Raw genomic sequence first — 21,201 nt, 5'->3', positions numbered from 1 at the left:
CTTTTATATCAGCATTTACTGTACTCCACTGAAAAGAAAAATTATTTCCCATAGTCAAAGAAACTGATCAAAGCACCCAAGGTGTTATGTTTATTATGTGGATGTATTAAAATACAATTTAAAACTCTATCTATAAATAAACATATTATATGCAGAGAATAAAGAATATTACTGCAAAATAAATAGAAAAGACTATACATGTTCAGCATTATCATAGAAGTCACAAGCAACATACATTAAAGAAAAGCTGAAGGTCACTGATGCATGACCTTTTCTATCGAGCAGAAAATAAATGGCCTCTTCAGCCCCCTTCTTCCCTCCTGTCTTCTAATTGTTGTATAATTGTTCACAGGAACTGGTTAGGGAGGCAATGAAACAGCATTGCCTATAACTGTTTGTCTGTCTATGACAGCAGAAAGATTCATCGTATCAGTCTACTCAGCAAGACATATGCTCTACCCACCATACTCCTACACAAAAAAATACCCAGTTCTCCTGCAAGGAATAGACCCACAAGTCTAAAACCCCACTACCTTCAGTCATCAAATTGCCGTGGTCTTACAGAAGTATACTTACGTCCCACTGAGAAAACATAGTTAACTGCCTGTTTTAGAACATAACAATTCCTAATTAATAGTCACCAAATCTCATTATGAGTTAGTTTAGCACCACTGCCAAAGTGGTACTTGAACTCGGATACTACAGTTCACTATTAGTATTTGCAGAAAGCCTTCATACACAGAGAAAAAAACTATCAATTTCAAAAAACCACAATGCTACACGAACCATCAAAAGAATGAGATTTTTGCCTCTGGTATGCACCAGGTGAAGGATTCCCCTGACACACAGGAGGTGCCGTGGTGCAGAAATCCACTGTGTTACTTACTCCAGTGGTAGCCACCCATGCTCCTAAAGGTGTGCTAAGTCTGAAACAGCTGGTGGGAAAAAGCACTGTGAAGAGCAGAAGAAGGGAATGCTATTCTCGCATGTGAGCTAGGGACACAGCAGATTCAGAAGTCTCATAATGAAAGACTTCAGACTGCCTCCTTGAAGAAACAGGGAGTCAACAGTTTACCTTCTTTTAATAAGGCACTTGCTATTTTTCTGAATAGGGTTAGATGGACCCACTTTCCTGCTTTTGGAGGAAATGGCATGAGTACCTGCTAACACATTCTTTACATTCATACACAATGACACGAATAGCATGAATAGGGAATTTGGATTTGATGACTACAGGAAAATAATTGGCAATGGCAAAAGAGACAATGTGGACAACTGAATCAGAATGGAAAGAAATTGGGAATGGCAGGAGCAGAGTTTCCTTTTCCGCTGATCTCCTTCATCTTTGACCAGCAGGGTTTGAAAAATTATACAGAAGAGCAACAAAACTATCCAGTACTTCCTCCTGACAAACGTAACTGATATCTAACCAAGCAAGAGGATAGAGCCTATCTTTTCTAATACAGGAAAGCTCAGCCACTTTTTTCAGAATTTACCCCTTGACGTTAGAATGCCTGATGGAAACAGGTACCTGCTAAGGTGAAAGTGAATTCCAGCATCACTAATAAGCTGAGTAAATTCACGTCAGGTTTCCTTTTAGAAAAGAAAACATACTTACGTACTAAGACTGTGAACAAAGTGTATTTAGACCATACCAAGTTCAGACTCTGAGAAAATTACAGGTAACAGACCTGAGGTAATTCTATTTGGGAAGAGGAAGGCATTTACTACCCATTTTAGGGCAGAGCGTGTATAGACTTTCTTAGCGCATGAGCAAGAATTGTTCATATGCACTCATTTATGCTCAAAGATGGACATCCAGTTTCAGTCATTATGGTATACTCTTCTAGAAAATGTCAACCAATTGAAAAAAGTGCCCACCACACTGCAATACCCTAGAATTTGTAAGGAGAACAACAAGGAACTTTTCATAGACTGGGTGAGCAACTATTTTTTTATAGTTCAATTGGTAAAAGTCTGGAAATGGCTGGAATCAACTCAGTCTTATATGCTAACAGAAAGTGTTGCTTAATACATAACTTTGGACTTGATTTTGTATCTTACCAAAAATTTCCTGTTCGTCTAAATGATACCTATAACAATAAATGCTGGAAAAGGTAAATAAAGTTTGCCTAACACACTTCACTAGTAGTTTAACCCTTTTTCTCATTCCCAATAGAACAGCAATTAATCATCTTACCAATAACCAAACTAGAAGTGTGTAGACACCCACATACTTTTAAAAGAGGATATGTTTTAATCTGAAAGGATAATGAAAAAAGAAGGAATAAAAGACTAATTGTTAAAGCACTAAACACGTCAAGAACTGGCAGTTTCAGAGATCTGACTGTTTTTTGGAAATGCATGGTTATTGCTCAGCAGACCCTCAACTCCTTCTCACTGCTGGTTGCCTTTCCACTTCTCTCTGTGCAGACTGACTAAATTGGCAAAAACAAAGAAGTGATTTTTAAAGTCAGTATTTTAACCTTCACTAGTTCCCTTCAGCTCTATCTGGGGCTATGAAAGTAACACATAGGAAGTAATATGAAAGAAAACAATAACTTCCAGTCTTCAGCAGCTGGATGTTTCCACTTAGTTTTATAGATACTATAAAACAATTCTAAAATAAAGGGAAAAAAAAAAATCTTTATTTTTTCATTCAAGTGGCCAACATTATCACAAAAGAAGAAAACAGCCAACAGTAGAGAACTGGGATAAAGAATGGTAAGGCTTTATTGCTAAGAACATGCAGAGTACTTCTCCAAGTCTCCTAGTCCCTTCCTTTGCACAATACTGTGCATAAAGAATTCACCACAGATGTGACACCCAGCTGGACTATAACTATGCACAGCTGGACTATAACTATGCACTCTTGAATACTTCTCCCAGGCCATTCAGGAACAGCAAATAATACAAAGAATCAGAGGAATGATGAGAGGCAATGGTAATATATTACCTATCCAAATGAAAAAGACCCATCTTCACAGAACCATCAACTATTGTAAAGATTGTAAAGATACAAAAGAAGATATTAATGACCAATTATTGTAAGACTTCCACCATTTTGATTTACTTTCAAATTCACATACTTTGTGAGACTAGTATTAAAATAGAAGTCTGAACGAGCATGAAATCTCTGTATCACTGTATTTCAATACTGCAAAAACCAGTTCAAATTCTGGAGAAAGCTTCATAAACATATAAACATATTTTATTTTACTCATATACTTTCATATACAAATACATTTATATAGATATACATAGATTGTTTAAACATAAAATAATTAACTAATTTTATATGTAGTATATACACATAAGTTGCAAACATATATTAGTGTATATCTATATATAAAAATTGTTACTGGTTTAATAGGCATTTGGAGAACTTAAGGATAAACATACTTTGACAAAAGAATATGTATGGCCTTACACTTACGAAATACACATACAAGAAAAAGAAATTAACCTTTGGAGAGAAAATAACCTTAAAATGAATATTTCTAATAGACCACATATACATATAGAAAATACTACACCCTCCCTTTTTTGTTGTAAGCATAGTTGAACTCCTGTATTGCAAACCTACCCACAGATTGGTGTACTTTCATCTGATCCAATTCTTCTTCTAGATTCAGTCTACAAAAGAGGAAATAAAAAAGTAAGAACTACAGAACAATCACACAGACACCACCAAAACCATTAAAAAAAATAAAGAAACCAAAACCATATCAATATATTACTGGGGAAAAAGTTGTCAACACCCAGGAATTAGTTCTAATTTGATGACGCTTAGCATACTTCAAACGTAAAGAGTCATTTGTACCACAGCTGACGGAAGTTTATAAATCTGAATTTACAAAATTCAGATATAATGTTGGTTGTAACATACACTAAGAAGTTTCAGTCAGTCCTTTTTATGTTAGGAAATGCCTGAGATGAAAAGGAGACTGGTAGGAGGTGGAATCCTGTTAAGAGCGGAGTAAGTGTTCAGTCCCAGGGGAAACCACCAGCCAACCTTGTGCAGATGGAGCTTACCATTCCTATTTTTCCAGCGACTATTTGAGAAACTTATTAATAAAATCTCTCCTTCCCTTTTCCAGCCCTAATCTACTACTATATTAATACTATAGTTTATTGTGCAATATCAACCAGCTAAGGTCTGTACAACAAAATGTCTGAATTACTGTTTTTCATTTTATTAAAATTACATACAAATAAAGTTGCCAGGATACCAATGCTAAAGTTTCGAAGTCAAAATGGTAAATGCTAGAATGGAAGACATTGATTTAAATGGTTCATTTATACTTGTGTTTTCTGACACAATCTTTAATTATACAGTTGTGCACTACTCTAGCAGCAAGATCCCCACCTGTTTTAGCCTAGGATCCTACAAGCACACAGAACAGAGGGCAGTCATTTAATATGCAGATTTTGCTTAAAATAAAACCTCATATCCTATACACATATAGAAATACACATTATTCTAGCTCTGTTCTGAAGGTTGGATCACTAATTTCCTCACAGTCTTTTCTGCTGTACTCTGAACAGCAGCACCTAACTGCTTCACGGGAAATTTATGCTTTACAAAATCCCTCTGAGATAAGGCACAAAGAAAATTGTGCCAAAATATCTGCTAACTTAAGGGCTTAAAAAATGGTCTTTCGATATACACAGTATTTTAAAGCACATTATATGTTTAACGCATCTCTGACTCAGCTGTAACTCTAAACATTGTAATTCACATCCCACAGTCTCACCTGAATTACAAAGAAAATGAGAAACGTGAAAAGTTAAAGTAACTTGCTTTGCATGACACCTAAGACTCCAGCTATTTTCAGGATCACTCAGCTGCCTAAACAGGTTGACTTTCTTTGCTCTTCTTTCATTGTCCATGCCTCAGTCATCAGCAATTTCTATAACACAGACTACAGCAGCCTTTACCTCCACACTGTCCTAACTCCTCACAGCATGTTCACTTTTTGCACTGAATGGCAAAATGTTTCCTTCAAAAAACATTCTCTGTTTATGTAATTAAAGACTGTATTCAACATTACATGAACACAAGGGAGTGAATTAAGAATATTTTAGAATCCTTCCTGCTTGAACATCTATCTTCTGAACATGTTATTTTTCAACTTTAAAAACATTATTTGAATGAACACGTTTACATGCACATATACATACAAATTGCCTCCCTACACACTAAGTCACAAGCATACAATGATAATTGTGCAAGATTTAAAAAAAGAATTAATACTTACATTAAAAAATTTTTAGGGTGATGAAAGACATGCAGAAGTACATAAATGATACGAAATAAGTAAAGGGGTAGGTTTATAGTCTGAATATCTGAAGCACTTCCATATAAACTAATTTGTCTGTGAAATAGTCTCCTACTGGAGTTATGATATATCTAAGCTGGAAATATTTCAGCCACGCCTAGACAAGAAATTGCAATGTGTAATACAAGCTCCAACCCATGCAGGTCAATGACTGGCTTGCATGAATGCTAGAAACACCCAACTGGGTTAGACCAGCGCTGGGTCCATCCATCACCAGTGCTCTATCTCCAGCAGAGGCAAAAGCAGATGCTACTCAGGAGACAGCACAAGCCTAACAGGTTCTGCAGTCTGACTCCAATTTTCCATCATGAAAGTTGCATATAAGCACTAGCCTTTGTTTGCCCTGCTTTAGCTGGTTCCCTGTTGCCAAAAGGACCTTTCCTCCAATCCTGCAGGAACGGAGTTTTCTTTATGACCTTTCATGTGGAGCGTTGTCGAAGGCAATTGGAAAATACAGATCAGAATTTATCCATACAGTTACTGTCACCCTTCTGCAATTTCAGCAGGTTAACAAAGCTGGGTTTCCCTTTAAAGGAGCCACACTGAGGCTTCCCCAACAAAACTGTATTGATGTGTGCTCAGTGATCTCTCTCCCTCTCTTTTTTTTTCCTTTTTTTTCTTTTCTTCCCCCCCTTTTTCCTATAGACAAACTGCCATCTTCCCAAGTATGGAAGCAGTCAGGCTCACTGGTCTGCAGCTCCCTCTGGAGCCCATTTTGTAGATGGGAGTTACAGTGGCAACCTGCCAGTAAACTGGCACAGTGGCTGTTTACAGTGAGGTTACAGTTTAGTAATTTCATACGTCAGTTTCTTCACACCCCTCAGAGTGTGAAGATATTAATATCAAGACATTAACAAATAACTTATCTACTTGACCTCATAAAATGTACAGTGACTTCAAACAGATCTAGCACCTTTGATCTATCTGCTACAAAGAATACACGAGTTGTTGGTATCCCAAATGACTAGCAACAGGACAAGAGGAAATGGCCTCAAGTTGCGCCAGGGAAGGTTCAGGCTGGATATTAGGAAAAATTTCTTTACTGAGAGAGTGGTGAAACACTGGAATAAGCTGCCCAGGGAAGTGGTGGAGTCACCCTCACTGGAGGCGTTCAAGGAACGTGTGGACGTGGCATTGTGGGACATGGTTTAGTGGGCATGGTGGTGTTGGGTTGACGGCTGGACTTGATGATCTTACAGATCTTTTCCAACCTTAATGATTCTGTGATTCTTAGCATCTTCAGCAGGGAAGACTGATGCAAAGAGTCACTGAGCTGTTCTTTTCTGGCCTTGTAAACCCGGTGTATCCTTTTACACTGTTATCATTAAGCAAACCTTCAAATTTCCTAACTGACTTCTTTTTCACTTTATTTAAGCAAAGTTTTATTATCACAGCTTAAGCATCTTTGAAAAGCACTCTTCAAGAGCTTTTTTATCCTTCTCAGCTTTCCACATGCATTTCTCCTGTCATTGTTTATTGGCCTACCTGTTCTTACCAACGCAAGCTTAAGTTTTAAATGCTGACCTTTTCTCTGCGAGTGCCACAAAAACTTCCTCACTGAGTCTTTACAGAGAGCATTTTAAGACTATTTTGGGGTGGGGGTTGGCTTGGTTTTTTTTAATTTCTTTTTTTAAATAGTAGCACATATTGCAGCTGGGTTGCAGCTACAGTGCCTTTCTTAACAGTCTCCAACTGTTCACAGGCTTTCTGTACTGCTTTTTCTAGTGTTTGGGAGGCTTTTTGACTAGTTGCTTCATTTTGATGTCGTTCTCTTTCTGGAAAATGAATATCCCCAGGCCAATTGATTTGGTCCATTCTCTTCTGGTACTCTTTAAATCTAATTAAAAAAGAAAAAAGAGGCAAACATCACCTGAACCCATCTTCATAAAGGATCAGATGTGGGGAAATACAGGCCTCACATCTCTTCCTAGAAAGTTAAAAAACAAATCATCCTGGAAATCATGTCCAGCCACCTAATGGACAAGAAGGTGATTTGAAACAGCTAGCATAGATTTAGCAAAGAAAAATTTTCCTTTATCAACCTGATTGCCCCTGTAAGGAGATGACAGGCTGTAAGAATAAAGGGAGAGCAGGCAATGATGTATACTTTGAATTTGGCAAGGCATTTGAGATTTTCTCCCACCTTCTTATTATTGCCAAATAGTTGAGATCTGAATTGAAAGGTACATAGGGTGGCTGGAAAGTTGGCTGGACTATTAGGCTCAAAGGGTGATGATCTGTGATGTGGAGTCCAACTGGCAGCTAGCATTTAAAAGCATTCCTCAGGGATCCATACCAGAGCCAGTACTGTTTAATAACCTCTGTCGTGGTTTAAGCCCAGCGGGCAACCAAGCACCACACAGCCGCTCACTCACTCCCCCCAGGTGGGATGGGGGAGAGAACCAGAAGAGTAAAAGTGAGAAAACTCGTGGGCTGAGATAAAAACAGTTTAATAGGTAGAGCAAAAGAACATCGCGCGGAGAAGCAAAGCAAAAGAAGGAATTCATTCACCACTTCCCGTCGGCAGGCAGGTGTTCAGCTATCTGCAGGGAAGCAGGGCTCTATCACGCGTAGCGGTTGCTCGGGAAGACAAACGCCATTACTCCGAATGTCCCCACCTTCCTTCTTCCTCCCCCAGCTTTATATACTGAGCATGATGTCATATGGTATGGAATACCCCTTTGGTCAGTTGGGGTCAGCTGTCCCGGCTGTGTCCCCTCCCAACTTCCCGTGCACCCCCAGCCCACTCACTGGTGGGGTGGGGTGAGGAGCGGAAAAGGCCTTGGTGCTGTGTGAGCCCTGCTCAGCAGTAACTAAAACATTCCTGCTTTATCAACATTGTTTCCAGCCCAAATCCAAAACACAGCCCCATACAATCCAAAACACAGCCCCATACTAGCTGCTATGAAGAAAGTTAACCCCATCCCAGCCAAAACCAGCACAACCTCCAAGATGGGTTCGAGTGTGTCTCAGCAAGTTCACAGGTGATATAAAACTGAGGGGAGCAACTGATACACTTGCCAGAGGGCTGGACCACTGTTCAGAGAGACCTCACAGGTGGAAAAAATGGGCTGATGGGAACTGCATGAAGTTCACCAAAAGCAAAGTCCTGCCAGCATAACCCCTCCCAACAGCACATTCTAGAAGACCAACTGGCTAGGGAGCAGCTTTGCAGAAAAAGTGGGGTCCTTCTGAGCAACAAGTTGAACATTAGGTAGTGACATGCCTTTGTGGCAAAGGCTAACAACATACTAGCTATATAGGCAAGAGTATAGTCAGTTGGTTTACAAAATTGATTCTATTCAGCACTTCTGAGACTGCATGTATGGCTATGTCTAGTTTTGGACTCCTCCAAGAAAGACACTGACCTACTAGATTAAGTCTAGCAAAGGGGTACCGCAAAGGGGTACTAGAGGTTTGGACACATGATTTATGATGACAGGGTGGAAGACCTGCATTTATTCAGCCTTAGGAGAAGGGAAGATTTTATTGCTGTCTACGTAATGCAAGGGTGTCAAAAAGATGGAGTTTGACTTTTCCCAGAGGTGCACAGTGGATGGTATGACAGCCAATGGACATGAGTTAGAATACATCAAATTCCAGCTAGATATAAACAGAAATTGCTCATTAGGCTGGTCAGACCCTGGAATTTATTATTAAAATATAGGACTTCTATGCAAAAGCATAACACAGTGCTCCCTTTTTCTGTAATAGCTATCTGATATTACACCTAAATAATCCTTTTCATATAGTGACACTCTCTCCCCAGGTAATCCTACTATGTCATTCTTGCACAGCTAGTACCCAGGCAACACTGTACGCCACAGATTACCCTCCTTCCTCCAGGTCACTGAGAGGCCTAGTGTGTCAGGACTGTCACCTAATGCTAAGCAGTTTAGTTCCACATCTTATTTTTTGGGCTTCTAGCACAGAAGTATTTGTAAATTATTTCCTCGTTCTGTTGCTTAATATGCCAGTCAACTACTGTTGACAATATTTTAAAACAGCTTTCCTTATCTTTTGTGACCTCCCACTACTAACACCCACTTCCTCTTGTCCTTAAAAAGAGTCCCTTTACTGCAGGAGCATTCTTGGTGCAAGAGGGCATTGTCGTATTAGCTAGGCAGCAGGTCTCATCTCATTCATAGTCTCATCTAAGAGATTAGATTCCTCCTTGCAAACAGGATGTTCTCCTTTCCCAAGATTTATGCTCTTTGCAGCAGGACATATAAAACATGTCTTATATGTAGATAATCATACATGTCACACTAAAACAAACTGAATAAATTGCCTTCCACTGTGGAGACTGCTACCTGCATCCTGAGCTTGAATTTTTTTCCATCTGGGGAAGCTTACACAGGCAGAGCCTCCCTTTTTGAACCAATTACTTTCATCCTAGCCTATCCTAATTAGTTAGTCAGTTAGTTTATTGGTTTCTTTCATTTTTTCTCATCTCTGAAGCCTGACAATCTTTGGTTCAAAACTTGTTAAGTTCTGAATGCACAGATTGGGCCACTCAAGGCCAACACAGCTAGCATTGAGCAAATTTCTAAGCATTTAACTCATTTGGGAACAGATTCTATACTCATTTCTGTTCAGTCTTTTCTTTCTGAAAAACAAACTTAATACAGCAAAAGCTTCAAGCTTTATTTTCTACAGAATTTTTATGGCAAATATAGTGCTAACAGAGAAAAATAAAAATATGTAATCTGTATGGTCTTGATACATACTGCATTCATTATACAAAATCAGAAGATGAAAAAGCAATGTACAAGTAATTTTGGCTCTTTATCATGACTGCACACTGGTCAAGAGTTTTTTTACTATCACTCGTAAGTCTTTTTACATTTCAAGGCAAAAAACAGAGCAAAAATTGCAATGTGAAGAACCATATACAGAAGTAAGTAGCTCTTCCTTCTTTTGTTTATTCCCAACTCAGTAGTAAAATGTGCTCTGACACATTTGAATATTTTTGACATACCACTCTAGCTAGAGCTTGTAAATATGTGCATTATAACAAAAAATACACATCTAGTTCCGTTCTCAAAAACTCACCACAAAAGTACTGTAGCCTGCATGTTTTGGTACAAAAGTACAGCTCAACAAAAAGGAGGAAAAAGTGTAATGTGGTCTTCTTGAAAAGCACAATTCTTTGCAGAGACTGTATGATTGCTACTTCCCCCAAGAAAAAGTGAACATGATCAGCTGGAAGAAGCATCAAAGAAGGATCAAGTAAGAACTTTCTAAGGAGCAAGAAGGGACTCCAAGGAATTCAAGGTAACTGAAAAAGACACAGAAAACTGCTGAAGTATAATGCCACACTAAAGAAATGACTCAACCTGAAAGAACATAGTCGCAAAAAGCAGGGGTGTGGGGACATATCTGCTTTCCAGCCTTTCATTTACAAAATTATCTCCCGCAGTAGCCCATCACACAGATGTGCCAACCTAATAGGTAAGAACTGATTTATTTTTATGAAACTCTCCCTCCCCCTCCAAAAATATTTCAAGTGGGTCTGAAGATAAATATCTGTGCGTGTTTTTTCCCCAAAAGTTGGATAGCCTTTAACAAACTACGTCTGCCCCACCAGTCTTTTAAATGAGCCATGTTCAACTCTTTTATAAAGCTGATGAGGTACCTGAAGAGACCTGTGATCCAGATGCACGGATTGTAGTGACATGAGATGCTTCCCTCACTTACTGAGGGTGAAAGAAGGATTGCCTCTGCAATCCTTCATCTCAAAGGATCAAAAATAAGCTCTGTGTGTGGTAATTTAGAATACTAACCTACTGGAACCAGAGAGTCAGAACAGCAGTGTCACAGTTCAGATACTGTGAATAAGAGCTTCCAATGCTATTTTAGCAGATGAAGTAAATATTTGCTGTAATTATCTTAAGGATATGCTCACTGGATTTACTGCATCCTTTTTTGCATCATTCTATTTCAATTAACACATCAAACAATGGAAAGAAGAAATGCACCAGGTTTTGATCCTAACTGAAAGAGGGTTTCTCTGTGCGTTGAAAAACTTCTGTTTGATTTAGCAAGTGCTGAGCAAAGGGCGTCGTGTTTATGTCATCTGAAAAGATCCGAGACATAAACTGAAGCTGAGAATCTTTGAAGATATTCCTACACTGGAAAGGTAGTTTTTGTGTAAAGTGTTTTTAGCTGATTGTAGTCTTGAGGCATGGATATTGAAAAGAAATCTTTGAACATTAGTAAATGCCTCCTCCATCTTTTGAAGTAGAAATGCTGGGAGTTGAAGATGTTTCAAGAGTAGGCAATTTTGAGGATTATGTATATTTTAGATGCCTTATGTTAATCTCCATTTAATTGTGCTTCCAGCAATTATTTTTAGGACTGCTCCACAAATTTCACATTTTACAACTACGTGCAAATCCAAGCTTGACTTAAAAAGAAAGATATAAATAACAGCAAATTTTAAACTTTTTTTATCTGACATCAAATAATTTTTCTTCTGATAAAGCCAGTAGTTACTAAACAAAGTGAAAGAACTTCTAAATTTACACTGCAGATTAAGTTAATTATCTTTCCTGTTGCAGATTATAATACTGAGTGGCACAAGTATTTGAGCACAACTCTTTTCCCAGTAGGGAAATCCAGCAATGAGTGTATTTAGGGACTGCAGGAGAAGAACAAATCTACAAAACTTTGGAAACAGTCAAGTGTCTACTTTGTAAAGCAGTAACATAGAACATGGAGGACGCTTTCAGTTTACCCTTTTGCAAGTCTCCTAATGACAATATATCAGCTGACAAGCAGGGTGCTTTCTAGTTCTCTTTTTCACACAATATGTTTTTGCTTGAGCAAGCAAATAAAATATATAGCATATGAAATTTATAAATCAGCATTTTTCGAGGAAAACTGATTTTCTGCCTTTTAAAAACTGAAATTAAGTTCTATGGTTGTATTTAAGTTTGTGTGTTATTTTCAGTCCACATCTCATAAACATGATCTCACCATTATGTATGCTGTTATACAATCAGAAAACCTCAACCCTCTAAGCATTTTATGAGAAACAGATTTTAAGCTCCATTTGTACAGGGAAGAGCTAGAAACTGAAGTTCATTTAGATATGACAAACCTGTACAAAAGGAGGAATATGATGTATGTAGGTACCAAAGTGCTGCTAAGCGAACCATATGCAACATCAACAAAAGAAAAAACTAAACAAGTAAGGAATGAACAAGGACAAACTATGCAGTCCTGCAGTTAAGGCTGATGAACCAGGAGAACAAAAAAAAGAAAAAAAGAGGCCTATGGAAAAACCTAACTTAGAAAACAGAAGTGATTAAGGTTCTAAATTGAATACATACAACAGTGTAGAACTTGAAAGAAAGTTTATAGTAATCATAATAGGAAAACAAAAAACTTTTCTTTAGAAAACAGGGTTTGCTCTATAGACTCAGAGAAGATAGACCTTTGAACTGTAATTCAAGAACGAACGATGGGATTTGAATACAATGGAAATATGCAGGTCAAGAGGAAAGACAAACAAACCTGAGTGTGAGTATAAATTGATCACTTCTAGCTCATGATAAATTCACATCTTTGCACCTTTTCTCTTGACAAAGTCAAAGGCTACTACTGCATTTTAAAGTCTGTCACATTCATGCTGTATATTCATTGTACTATTTAATTCAATTTTTAAAAAGGGAAGTTCCTAGGATGCAATTTAAAACAATAGAGAGATACCAGACATGACCTTTGTGCAAATGTTTATCAAATACGGTGAAGTATTCTGACAACTTACACAATCTTTTATATTGATATGTGGAGTAGGTGAAACCTTGCAAGGTGTTGAAACTCCAGAATTCTGTAAATAAGCTCTTTATCATTAAAAAATCAATGAAAAAACTAAAAATAGAAATAAAACCTAACTAAATTTCAATGTCTTTTAAAAGAAATAAAAACTTGCTGCTCAGAATTGTCTCTGAAAATTTGCATAAAACATCTTCTAGCTGTACACACAAATAACCTTAGGCAAAGGAGATTCATTACTAGGAATTCCTATTGGCAATCCAGATGAAATGTAAATAAGTAACCACTCAGTTAAACTTTATTAAGTTCTATTAAGCTCAAAGTCTAAACTCCTATCTGCAATGGTAATACTAAAACATTGAGCCACTTCTAAAAGTTTGCAATGTTGAAACTGCAGTTATCAGTTGGCCTGTATCTAGATGCATTCTTTACACAGGTTCATTTCAGTAAGTTTGGTTTGGTTTTTTTAAGCTGAAAAGGTATAAAATGTTTTCAAAACATGGCAAACAGCTCTTTCCTGAAGGCACTGGGAAAATCTTTTCACTCCTGGTTAGTTTATAAGTAAAGGATTCTAGAGTCCTAAAGAAGACTGTACTGTGTAACTGAAAAATGTGCCCTGAAAATTTACAGTAACACCCTACCAAATTTGCCAATCATGAAGATTACATAACACAAATGACTTAAATGATTGCTATTTCTCATTTTAAGAAAAAATACACTAATCCTGTATCTATTAGATGAAGTGAAAATCTTATTTAACCTAGGTATTCAGCTCCCACACATGCTTTCCTGCTCAGAACCATTTCTTGAAGAGGAAGGAAAAAAAGACTGGTTTTGCAATGTACTTGAAAGTGTAATAAAACTACCTGACTGGAAAAATCCAGAATTTATGACTCCTTCCAGAAAAATGCTTTGCTCTTATTTATACTCAAATGTTGTATTTTCTATAGCTTTGCTAAGTTCGAATGATAGCTCATCAGATGGGAGAAAAGTGACTTAAAAGCCATACAAAGTCTAGAAACTGATGTACTGCTTTTCACCTTTATCAGACCTAAAATTGCCTCATGGCCTTGAGCTTTCTGCATAGAGAAGTTATGCTGCTTATAAGTGTATCTGGTAGAATTTGACTGTATTTCTTCAGTAATTCTTTCTCAACAACATGCATTTTCTTATCTGATTCCAAAACAATTCGAAAACCCAAAGAGACCTGACAATACAACCTATTCCAAAATACTTCTAAAGTTTACTTTGTTGACAAGAAACAGACCAGGCCAGCAACAGTCTTAGATGCTCTAGATTACATACAGAACAACTTTCAACTCCTTCCTCACCAAGGAGAAGCCATCAAGTCCTTAAATTAACAGAAATCAGCACCCTAAATTAGCAGAAATTTACTGGCACTTCCTAGAAGTCTGTCAGTATCTTCTAGCATGGCAGGTCAGAAGTAGAATCATGTCTTTGTTTTCACATCCCATCACAGATGAGCAGGAAAGCACATAGCATCCTGCTTTATGTATCAATGCTTCATTTCTATCCTCCAACTATGATTGCCACGGTCTCATTTGGCAATATTAAAACAAGGATGGTAAGAAATCAAGAGAGATCAAATCTATCCAGCTAATAGTTTATGCTGGTATTGCATACATTTTATATTTGCTTACAAGGTACTGACCTTGACCCACAATTATAGTACCTGCTCTTTTCAGTATCATACAATATTCTGAATTCTATTTTATGGCAATATAATACTTTTGATTACTCTTCCATGATTTAGTTACTTTTGTATTACTCACCCATTTGGAATATAGGAAGAGGTGGCACAATAAAAATTGTGCTAAAGAATCAGTTTTGCCAAAGGAATTACTTCTGATGTCTTTTAGATTATAGCTAGGCATCAGCAAGAAATTCTCTGTAACAGTTGCTTACTTATCAAGTTACCAGAATAGGTTAAATGCTCATACCATCTGCATATAAGCAGGGCTTCTGCAAAATACATCTTCTTGCTAGAACAAAATTTCCTAGTACTCATCATTTTTAATTGTCAGCAGTTCTAAAGATACCATCAGGAGCCCTCACACAGCTCCAAATCTAAGGTACATGTACACATGCGCACTTGGGTCTCAATGCATTAAAGAAAAGGTAATTTAGAACAACAGCCTGAACTATAGCATAAACTTTCTCACTGCACTTCTCAGTTTAAAGGGCTCCTTCCCTCAAGAGTTGCCGACCCTAGGTTAACCATTGCCAGAGGACTCCAGTTAGTCCTCTAGAAAACCACTGTCTCTGGAGTAATACACATCCCTAAGTCAGCCATTGCTCATCAGCAGCTTTCAGCATTCACAGATAGGGCCAGCAGGAGACTCCTACACTCCTCTGCATACAGATAAAAGGAATTAAGAGAGCAGGCTCATGGCAGTCTAAAATAAACATCCAAACAATAAGACTTTTTTTCCATTTGTCCCAGGGAATTTTATCTGGAAAATAAAACCAAGCAGAGAATCTCATTTCTAATAGAGCTGAATACATAAGAAGGAATAACCCACTGAGGAAACCGACTCCTTCCCAAGGATTACAGGTTGTAAGACTGCAGCAGGATGACTCTTCAGAGAAATAAGCAGAACCAGCCACAATCTCCTAATGCATGCTGTTGCTGGTGTGGACAGATATCAGGGGGGCTAGTCCAGGAGCTGCTGCAGTCAGGGAAGTCTTCCTCTGAGTCCAAGAGGTTAACTATTGCCTTTTCAAATGTTTTCCTTCAGAGTCATGGAAGATTGTTAATGACTGGAAAGCCAAATTAAGAAGAAAATCAGACAGAAAAAGACTGCTAAGCAAGCTTTGCATGCTTTTTACCAGGGTCCTTAAAAAGGGACAGTAGTGTTGCTCATTGCAGTAACCAAAATAAGTAAGTTTTAAAGACACTGGGTCAAAGTAGTGCCAGGGATTTTTTTCTTATCCAAAGCTTAAGCCAAATAGTCTAATAAACTTTGCAATAAAAATGGGACAGCAGAAGAAGCTGTTTTTTTCCCCTCAGAAAAGAAAGGAGTTTGAGAAGACAGACAGCAGATCAACACAGAAAGGTCTTCTAGGTAAGCAAAACTGAATTGTACTTTCTGTTCATGAGTCTTCAAAAGGGTAAAAATTCTACTCTGTAAAACCAGAGTAGAATGCACATGCACATTACTCATACATTTGTAAAAAGCCCATACAGAAAATACAGGAAAAGGCTGTCGTAAATTAGGATGGGCAGTTTGATACGACATAATGCAAACACTGATTTTAATTTTCTGCTACTCAAAAACTGTTTAGAGTCATGAGAACCAAGCTAGGCAGAAACTTCATCCAACTTTTACATGTGAAATACTGCTCTGACAGAAATTCTTCCATTTGTTCCTACAACTTTATGATTCAACAACATTTGCCTGCAGTAAGGGCAAAATATGCTCTTTTCATGGGTCTGTATATTTATGTGTCAACTGACAGCCTTGGGAGGTGAGAGTAAACTTGGGAGCAGGTGTTTGATCTAGACTGTGCGAGAGAGCAAAGACCATTACATATGTCTGGGGATAATGCTGCCAAAAGAAGAGTAAAGCAAAAAGTACTAGCATTACTTACATTTTGTGAACATTCAAACTATCCAGAATGATTTACTGAAATTCCTTTACAGGGAGAAAATTGTAAACTTACAGTTTACACAAAGAAACTTGTATTCTTAATTAACCAAGGAAATGGAGTATTTGGCTATACAGAGTCACTGAGCTATCGATCTTACTTTGTCCATTCACTTCCCAGAAATATGTCTTTATCATTCTTGTTTCCCAATTCACTCACTTATAGGATGGATGAAAATTGCAGGAAGCGGTATCTGTTGGTGCTAAGTAAAGTCTCTCTGATTTACAACGCACACTCGGGAATGGAAAAGGATAAAAGCAACTCCCCCCACACCAATCCAATGTCTGTTCACGTAACAAAAAAGTGAACAATGTCATAGTTGTCAAGAATGAGTTTTGAGATATATTTCAAATTAATAGTCGCTCAAAAACCAAAGATGCGCTAGTGACTAGTGACTAAAATAGTTTCAACAGGCAGCATAACCTTTAGCTTGCAAAAGGATGGTAGAAACCTATGCCTAAAATTTTATCTACCATTTAGTAGTTTATTTGTTTTACTGTAGCACAAAACCCAGCTGACTGATCAAAAGCTGTTTAAAAAAATCGTTACATTGTGTGAATTATGCTCATTATTTTAATTTGAATTTTTTCATTCCTTTGTAACAAGATCATCAGAACATCCTCATAAACAATGTTTATCTCTAGTTAGTTTAGAAAGGATTCAACCTGAAATGCCATGACTGGGGTACCAGTGTAATCAATGCAGCTCAGAGAAGCACATAGGGTGACAAGTCCACTACATGAATATCAAGAGAGCTTTACTGTCACATCAGTGCTTTTAACCTTTACATAAACCTCAGATGACGAACACACAAAAGTCTCTATTACCTAGAGCCTGTTTTTAGTAAGGAGCTGGTTTCCAATAATGCAAAGTAAGGTTGCAAATAAATTTCTTAAATTATTTCTTACATTGAAATATTTGAGTTTTAGGAAAATTTGGAAGATTCCATGCTTATTCTCATGTGATTGCGTTTGAAAAAAGCAAATACAACAATACTTCTTAGAACACGCATTCTGAATTTTTTACAAATTAGAAAAAGATCCAAAAACATTAAGACAGGTTAAAGTTTTGTATGTATATGCATTTTCTGCCTCATGCAGCAAAAAAGAACCAAGTAGCTCATCACAAAGATCATGCTGGGCCACAATAAAGGTCCACTTGGCTCCACATCTGATTTTCTGAAATTCTAGAACTGTACACTTTAAGAAAGAGTTCAAGAGATAGGGCAAGAATGCATAAACATTGCTTAATAATTTTCATTGTAAAATATTATTTGCAGTCTTTGAAGGAACTTAAAGTCTCTACTTCCTTGCAAAATTCAGTTCTTGAAGTTCCATATGCTATTAGCAAAGCTGAGATATATCTAAACTTGAAAATTTGCTATTTGCCTTCCAAAATCAGTACTACACAAGGAAAACAGAAAACTAGCATTGTATGCTAAATTCAGATGTCACCAGAAAGCACCAAGCAGTGCTGCCCTTACCAGAATTCCCAGGAACTCCACAGGAAGTGTTGAAGAGAAACCTATATTCATTACTCCCTCATTGCTCTCTTAATGTAGCAGCCTGACAGCTTATGTTACCAGCTTTGGTGTACTTTGGTGTTATAGATTTTAGGGTCATAGGCTTCTTACTATGAACATTCCGTACAGTTTAACAAGACACACTTAGTACTTCCTTATTTTTATATATACATATATATCTGTAGGCTGATAAATCATACATTTCCACCTAAATGATGACTAACTTTCATCTAGGCAATAGAGACAAGAAAAAGCACTCTCACAAGCAGCATGCTTACCAACAGTACAGTATTTCATTTCTGTAACATTCAGATAATCTAAAGAAATCACTGTGATTCAATAGCAAGGCAAGCAATACTTCTGTGCAAGCAATACAAAAGGAAGCTAACTTAAGAGTCCCTACCTTTCTCCAACATCTCTCTGCTATTCTTGTCCCTGACAATGCCCAAATTTTATCATTAATGCAGCTTTAATTCTGCCTTTTCCTGCTTATGCATTACGGAAGAATGTTTAATGGCATGACTACGTGTTTTCAGTATGACACAGTCTCATCACGTATGAGAAGGCACTGAAGTACTACAGGCTGCTTAAGGAGACTTGATAATACTACTCAGATTTTTAACAAACATCTGCTACTTGGATTTTGAACAAATACCTGCAAACAAGAAAAGTCTGATTAAATATGGAAGAACAAAGAAAAAACATCAACACATCTGATTTCCAAAAACACAGCAAGCCCCCAAATTTGTGTTAGCCAAGATGCAGGAAATTACAAGATCTGGTGGACACAGGTAAGAAAAGTTCTAGAGAGAAACTTAACAATTAATCTCCTCATCCCTGACAGATCACTCTTACTGGAAAACAACAATATTTGTTTGAGTTGGCTGACACAGTGCCCTGTGAAAATGTAACTGGAAGCTTGCTAAAAAAGACAAAACAATTCTCTTCACAAAACAAGCCACGTGAGTTAATTATGCAAAAGCCCCTAAATGACTTCATGTGGCATTTACAGTTCTGACTTTGGTCCTTTAAAAATGTCTTTTAAAAATTGCACCCTGTAGTACAACTAATGCTGCTGTTTTCTTACATTTTAAATTATTTGTAGTGGTTTTAGTCAACAACTGCACTGTTTCCAGTTCTCACACTTGAGTCTGACCATCATTTCCACTGAGCAATGTTCAGTCCAGTCAGTGAGCATGCACCTTTGTCAGAACCCCCTAACATGAACTGCAGAATCTAAGCTCTTATCTTTTTCAGTAGAACGAGTGGTGGTATTTTAGATTTAGCAATCTTTTAATCCATCTAAAACCTAAATAAATACATCATTATTTTAACTATATTATATTTGGTTTTGCAGAATAGAATTACTAATTGCAATAAAAAGTAAACAAGAGCCCTGAGCTATTAAATTTAAGTATTTTCCATTAAGAAGCCTGCTATGTCCCAGCACTCCTAAAACTGAAGAACAGAAAGATTACTTTACAGAGATAGTACATTTGTCAGAAGGGTTATAGTCTGTAGGTGACACTTTTTAACACTGATGTAGCATAAATGCACTTTGTTCCAAATTAATTTGGTACAACAACGTAGCTATCAAGAGAACAAAGAAGAAAAATACTGTGGTATTTGGACATTGCACACAACAATGGAGGTTTAAAAACTAAAAGTTCCTGATGACCAGGTATTTGCTGTTTAGCCAAAGAGCCTGTCAAGGTGACCAAAACTGCATTTTTTCAGCAGGGTCTCTAGAAAAAAAGAAGAAAAAAAAAAACACGTTCAAGAAACAGAGGAACTAAAAAAGCCTAGGTTTGTATTTCTTACTGCGCCATTCCAGGACAGTAAATTCAGCTTTCCTCCACCATACCCATTCTGATAGCTAGAAAAGGCAAGAGGCATCACATGCTGTTGCTGGTCCCAAGTTAGGTTCCTGCCAGCTGGCTGGTGAGAGACCACTACACAGATTATAGAACAGTTGGTTTGACTCTACAAAGAATAAGGAAAGCAGAAATCATGAGGTCTTGTTTTCCTAAAAAAGCAGAGCTAGTAAGAAACCTTTATCAAACAGCTGCTGTAGCAAAGTAAGGATGCTACTGAGCTTGCAGTGATTCCACATGCTTCAAAGATCCAGAGCAGATTTCCTGCACTGGGGACATGCACAGCTACCCAGGCACTCAGAGAGAAGAATGACTACCAAAGGTTCTCTGAATGATGTGGCTATCTCTTTCACTTCATAAATGTTACCTCCTTTTCACAAGCTGCATATGACCATACCATACAGACAACCAATTTCCAGTTAGCTGTGAAGATAATGGCTTATGTCATAATGTCTTATGTCAAAGAATGTACTATGTCAAATAATTCAGTGTTGCTGGTATCAATTATAAGATCTCCTACAAAGTAATCCAGAACAAAAGATGTAAAATCATAAAGCTCCTACAAAAGTTTATATACAGTCATCTATACCTTTCCAAAGTCTGTACATAAAGGCCAAAGGGATGGCATATCCCTATACTCTAGCAAACAAGAATTTAATATGGAAATGCCAAAGTAGTTTAAATTGGCTAGCTTGCAATCAAGTAGCAGTTTAATTGGACATGCTATATACTAATTTACCCTGAGTTTCAGCAAAATTCAAATAATATAGATACAAAGATGTATCTGACTAATGTGGGAAGAAAATGTCGAAGGACGTATCTGTCAATATAATTCTATAGAAAGTAAGACAACATTTAGCACTTAATAGCCAAGATTAAAAATAATCTATATAAAACCTGAGAACTGTACTAGATTTATATATAGCTGTATGTTTGTATATATGTATCTATAAAAATATATCTATCTATCTGTAAAAGGATATGCCTATTTACATTGAAGATACTCCAGTTC

General features: G+C 37.3%; 1 protein-coding gene across 1 annotated transcript in view; it reads right to left on the bottom strand.

Moving 5' to 3' along the window:
- The window catches only part of CNTLN (centlein), a 204,938-nt gene that overhangs the window by 70,846 nt on the left and 112,891 nt on the right, over nt 1-21,201 (bottom strand). Inside the window, 2 exon segments of the mRNA XM_059834003.1 lie at nt 3,537-3,560; nt 3,563-3,636. Of these exon segments, the coding sequence (XP_059689986.1) occupies nt 3,537-3,560; nt 3,563-3,636 (98 nt within the window).

The sequence above is a fragment of the Gavia stellata genome, chromosome Z (genome assembly GCF_030936135.1).
Source record: "Gavia stellata isolate bGavSte3 chromosome Z, bGavSte3.hap2, whole genome shotgun sequence".
NCBI classification, from domain to species: Eukaryota; Metazoa; Chordata; class Aves; order Gaviiformes; family Gaviidae; genus Gavia; species Gavia stellata.
The sequence above is the reverse complement of the archived record's forward strand: the minus strand, read 5'-3'. Positions and strand labels throughout refer to the sequence as shown.